The sequence below is a fragment of the Vollenhovia emeryi genome, unplaced genomic scaffold (assembly GCF_000949405.1).
Source record: "Vollenhovia emeryi isolate VEMERY1.0 unplaced genomic scaffold, V.emery_V1.0 DF941290.1, whole genome shotgun sequence".
NCBI classification, from domain to species: domain Eukaryota; kingdom Metazoa; phylum Arthropoda; class Insecta; order Hymenoptera; family Formicidae; genus Vollenhovia; species Vollenhovia emeryi.
The window spans coordinates 1-5,608 of NW_011965076.1; the positions used below are offsets into that span (position 1 = coordinate 1).

General features: G+C 63.1%; 2 protein-coding genes across 2 annotated transcripts; both read left to right on the forward strand.

Moving 5' to 3' along the window:
• Positions 1–221: 221 nt before the first annotated feature.
• On the forward strand, positions 222–3,213 carry LOC105571049. Its single transcript, XM_012028517.1, has 3 exons — positions 222–1,608; positions 1,760–2,562; positions 2,653–3,213. Exons 1-3 carry the CDS (start codon positions 222–224, stop codon positions 3,211–3,213), a joined length of 2,751 nt encoding a protein of 916 aa, XP_011883907.1.
• Positions 3,214–3,364: 151 nt separating this feature from the next.
• On the forward strand, positions 3,365–5,395 carry LOC105571050. The gene has a single exon (XM_012028518.1). It carries the CDS (start codon positions 3,365–3,367, stop codon positions 5,393–5,395), a length of 2,031 nt encoding a protein of 676 aa, XP_011883908.1.
• The last annotated feature ends 213 nt before the right edge of the window (positions 5,396–5,608 follow it).

A 5,608-nucleotide genomic window follows, 5' to 3' on the forward strand; every position in this document is an offset into this window, starting at 1 on the left:
GACGAGCTCTTGCTCCGCGCCTCGCGCGGCGCGCGCCTACGTGCTCTCGCTCCGCGCCTCGCGCGGCCCGCGTCCACGTGCTCTCGCTCCGCGCCCGCGCGGCCCGCGCCTACGAGCTCTTGCTCCGCGCCTCGCGCGGCCCGCGCCTACGAGCTCTTGCTCCGTACCTCGCCAATCTTACGCGGTAGGAAACGGTGCGCGGGTGACGTCGACGCGTTACGATGGAGGCCACCCTCACGAGGCACTCCGCCACAAAGGGCTACATAGACAGGTTCTGGGACAACCTTGTCAAGGTAGGCAAGGACAAAATCACCCAGGCGTACCTTAAGACCAGGTTGGCTCTGTTGGAGAGTTACTGGCAACGCTACCAGGAGATTCACTACGACATAATTGGCTCTGAGGGCGCTGAGGTGGAGGCCTATAAGGATAGCGACGACTATACCACCACGGAGGACAGTTATGTGCTCTTTAAGGCACGGATATTCTCCGCGATGAAGGAGGAATCGCCGCGGCCGAAGCAGGAGATTTCGGCTCCCGCGGTCTCCTTCGCTAAGCAGATCCATCTGCCGAAGATCAGCCTGCCGACCTTCTCCGGGGACCTGCTGGCATGGGAAAGCTTCCGAGACCTCTTCCAATCGCTAGTCGGCGGTGTTCCCGACCTAGCCCCTGTGCAAAAGCTGCAGTACCTCAAGTCCAGCCTATCGGGCGAGGCTGCTGCGGCTGTCCTCAACGTGGAGATGACCGACCGTGGTTTCGACTTGGCGTGGACTGAATTAAAGGAGCGCTATGACAACCGACGAGTCTTGCTGGCCACTCACATGCGCAACTTCCTGAATGAGCCATCGAGCGCGAAGCCTTCCTCCGCTGACCTTAAACGGCTGAGCAGTTTCGTGTTGCAGGCCAGAAGGTCGTTCGAGTCGCTTGAACGTCCGATCGCTCATTGGGACGATTGGTTCGTCCACGTGGTGGTCGAGAAGATGGACCCGTCGTCGCGCCTCTTCTGGGAGGCCTCGTTACAGACCACCACGGACTTCCCGACACTGGCCCAACTCCAGGACTTTCTGCAAACTCGCATTCGGGCGCTGGAGGCAGCCAGCGTCAAAACCGTCTCGCCAGCCGTCGCTCCGGGCCGGATCGAGAAGAAGAAGGTGAACGCGCTCACGGCGTCTACCACGGGCAAGTCAGCTAGCCGCTGCGGTCTTTGCCAGGGTAACCACCTTTTTAATTATTGCTCGCGTTTCAAAGCGCTCTCAGTGTCCCAGCGACGGGACCACGTCAAAAAGCAGGGTGCGTGCTTCAACTGCCTCCGGCTAAAGCACGCGGTGACCGATTGCCCGTCTAGCTTTCGGTGCTCGCGCTGTGGCGAGAAGCACCACGCACTGCTCCATCCCCCTGAGGCTGACTCCGCCTCGGGACAAGATTCTGCGGCAAAGGGGAAGGACCCCGGCCCGACTTTGAGCGCGACCACCGAGCCCGCGGTGACCACCAACGTGGCGGCGCTCACGAGCTCTTCGGGGACCCGGATCCTGCTGTCGACAGCCCGATTGGTTGGAGGCCTCTTTTGTGACAGAGCGGGTCGCACAGCGTCTCGGCCTGAACCGGAGGCGCGTGCATGTTCCTGTGTCCGGCATACAAGGAACTACCTCGGGCGTTGCCACTCACGCGGTTGCCTTGACAATCGGGTCATCGCGGGACCGCGGCGTGCGCCTGCATCTGCCCTTCGCGTTGGTTCTGCCTCGGCTCACCTCTCTCCTTCCAGCACGTAAAGTGCAACCGCACGCGTGGCCCCACCTTGTGGGCCTGACGCTCGCCGACCCAGAGTACGACCAGCCCGCCCCGGTGGACGCCATCCTGGGGGCGGACATCTTCAGCGCTCTTCTTCGAGAGGGACTCAAACGGGGGCCCGAGGGATCCCCTTCGGCTCAGGCTACCGCCCTGGGCTGGGTACTTATGGGACGAGTATCCGCTCCAGCAGCGACACAGGATCGCTCAGGCGTTTCCGTCCTCCACCTATCCGCCTCTGGGACTGAGGTGGACCACGCCCTCCAGCGCTTCTGGCAGCTTGAGGAACTGCCAACGGAACCCGCTGCGTCTCCTGAAGACCTCTGCTGCGAGTCTCAGTTCGCGGCCACTCATAGTCGCGACTCGCGGGGCCGGTACACCGTGCGGCTGCCCAGGCGTGACGGCTCCGACGTTCGTCTGAACGACAACCGCCGGGATGCGCTGAGTCTTCTCACCAGCCTGGAGCGGCGGCTGTCACGCAACCCCACCTTACGGGAGCAGTACGCGACCTTCATGGACGAGTATCAAAAGCTCGGTCACATGGTCGTTGTTCCGGCGACGGAGGTCCACCAACCCGGGACCCATTACCTGCCGCATCACGTGGTTTTCAAAAAATCGGACGCGAACAGCAAAATTCGCGTTGTCTTCAACGCGTCCCACCGCACCTCTTCCGGTTACGCGCTTAACGATCTGCTCCTTCCAGGTCCGAAACTGCAGTCCGAGCTCTGGGCGATCTTGTCGCGGTGGCGCCTCTTTAGGCACGTTTTCACGGCGGACATCGTAAAGATGTTCCGTCAAATTTTAGTGCACCCAGAGGACACCGACCTGCAGCGAATCCTGTGGCGACCGGACCCCGCCCAGGAGGTGTAGGATTTCCGCCTGCTGACGGTCGTCTATGGCACCGCGGCGGCGCCTTACTTGGCGCTACGGACTCTCCTGCAGTTGGCCGAGGACGAAGGGCCCTATTACCCCCGCGGGGCGGACGCCATTAGGTCCCACTCGTACGTGGATGATATCCTCGCAGGCGGTCACACACTCGCGGAAGCCGTGGAATCCAAGCGGCAGACCGAGGCGATCCTCGCCGCCGGTGGATTCGAGCTCAGCAAATGGGCGTCCAACGCGCCGGAGCTGGGCCCTGTAGCGGACAACGATAAGTTGTTTTGCGACCGCGAGGGGGTTTGCACGCTGGGGGTCCTGTGGAGCCCTCGGGAGGACAGCTTCGCTCTACGCTTGGCTCCCGTCTCGACAGCGCGAACCTGCACCAAGAGAACAGTGCCCTCGGAGGTGGCCCGCTTCTTCGACCTCCTCGGTTGGGCCGCTCCAGTCCTGGTGTACGGGAAGATCCTTATGCAGGACTTGTGGATGGCCGGGCTGCCTTGGGACGAGCCTTTGCCGGAAAACCTGAGGACGACTTGGACAACGTTCGCTTGACACCTTGCCCCAGCTGAACCTGCTGCGCATACCACGCTACGTGGACTTTCCTGGGCCAGGGGGCGAGGTCGAGCTTCACGGCTTTGCCGACGCTTCCAGCCGTGCCTATGCCGCCGCGGTTTACCTGCGGTGTGCGACTGGCCCCGGTGGCATGACGGTCAGGCTCCTGATTGCCAAGACCAGAGTGGTACCGGTCAAGCGGCCTTCGATACCTCGTCTGGAGCTCTGCGGCGCGGTCCTCCTCGCTCGACTCATGCGCAGCACCGCCCGGGCACTGGGTCTTGAACATGTCCCAGCCTTTGCGTGGACGGATGCCACCGTTGCGCTGGCGTGGATCCGGTCCCATCCGGCGCGCTGGAAGCCCTTTGTCGCGCATCGAGTGGCGGAGGTGCAGGATCTTGTGCCTCCTGAGCGATGGAGGTACGTGCCGACCGGGGACAACCCGGCCGACGCGGCCACACGAGGCATATCTCCTGCGACCCTGGCGGACCTCCACAACTGGTGGTCTGGACCACCTTGGCTCTCCGAGCCGGACTACGCGGTCCCCGAGCCGAGCCAGCCCGATCATGGTGTCGTGGAGGAGGAACTCCGGCCAAGGGCGACCCTCATTGCGAGGCCGGAGGAGCCGAACGACGTACTACGCCGTTACTCCAGTCTTGACCGACTGCTGCGAGTATCAGCAATCTGCTTCAGGTTCCTCTACAACGCACAACACCCTCAAGGAAGGCGGACGGGCTTCCTGACGGCAGCCGAGCTGACCTCGGCTCGCAACCGGTGGGTGCGGATCGCTCAGGCCGAGGACTTCTCCGAGGAGCTGGCCCGCCTCCGAAGCGAGCAGCGATGTCCGGTGCGGTCACCCCTGCTACCTCTCCGCCCTATCCTGGACCGGGACGGCCTGCTGCGAGTGGGGGGATGCCTGCAGGAGGCGCTTCTTCCGTTCGCCGAGAAGCACCTGCTCATCCTCGTGAAGGAGAACTATCTCTCGCTCCTCCTGGTGCGAGAGGCTCACGCCAATTCGCTGCACGGAGGACCGCAGCTGACCCGTAGTCTGCTCCTGAGGCGTTATTGGATCCTGCGAGCGAATTCGCTGGTCCGGTCGGTCATTCACGGCTGCCTGCGCTGTACTCGATTCCGAGGTGCCACCGCAGAGCAGCAGATGGGCCAATTGCCGGCGGAGCGCGCGCGACCCGGCCGCCCCTTCTCCACTGCTGGAGTGGATTACGCCGGCCCTGTGCCCCTCCGAACCTCTAAAGGACGCGGCCACAAGGCCATTAAAGGATATATATGTCAAATATGTCTATTTGTGTGTCTGTCGTCCAAGGCGCTTCACTTGGAAGCGGTCTCTGATCTCTCCTCCGCCTCATTTTTAGCCGCCTTCAGAAGGTTCATCTCCCGACGAGGTCACTGCCGGCGCCTCCTGAGCGACAACGGGACGAATTTCCGAGGCGCCGACAGGGAACTCAGAGGCATGTTCCGCGCAGCGTCCGAGTTCTACAAGGAGTGTGCATCGAGCCTCGCCATCGACGGTACGGACTGGGCCTTCATACCGCCTGGCGCTCCTCACTTCGGAGGCCTTTGGGAGGCCGGCGTCAAGGCCGTGAAATACCATCTGCGACGCATCGTCGGGGATACCTGCCTCACCTTCGAGGAGATGGCCACCTTGTTGGCCCAGATTGAGGCCTGCCTCAACTCCCGGCCGCTGTATGCGCTCAGCAACGACCCTTCGGACCTTGTAGCGCTTACACCGGGGCACCTTCTGGTCGGGGAACCGTTGGCGGCTATACCGGAGTCTCCGCACGCCGAACACAATCATGGCGGACTAGCGACGCGCTGGGCGCTGACGTCTGCCATGCGGGACCAGTTCTGGCGCAGATGGTCAAATGAGTACCTCCATCATCTGCAGCAGCTGAAACGTTGGAGGAGACAGGCGCCCAATATAGCCGTAGGTGACTTGGTTCTGCTCAAGCACGAGTTGCAGCCTCCGACGAAGTGGGCGCTGGGAGGTGCTACCGGTGCGGTGAGACCGGTCACACCTCCCGCGATTGCCGGTCTGCCCCCAAGTGCCCGCTGTGCGCGGACAAGGGCAGACGCACGTTCTGGGCGCAAAGACTTGCGCCCAGAAAAACGTGCGCGGGAGGCCACCGGAGCGGCGCATCCTGGAGCAAGCGCCAGCATCCGGTGACCCCCCCCGGCCGAAGTTCGGCTGACGGGGGAGGGGATGGTGACGGGGGCGGCGAGCGGCGAGAGGAGCCGCAATCGCAGCGCCAGCCTCGCACGAGAGCGCGAGAGGAGGGGGCCTCGATTCCTGAGGCCATGGAGATCGAGGCCCCATCGGACGGGGGGGATGAGGTCTAGCAATGCCCTGCCCCCCTCGTCCGAACCTAAGGGGATATCA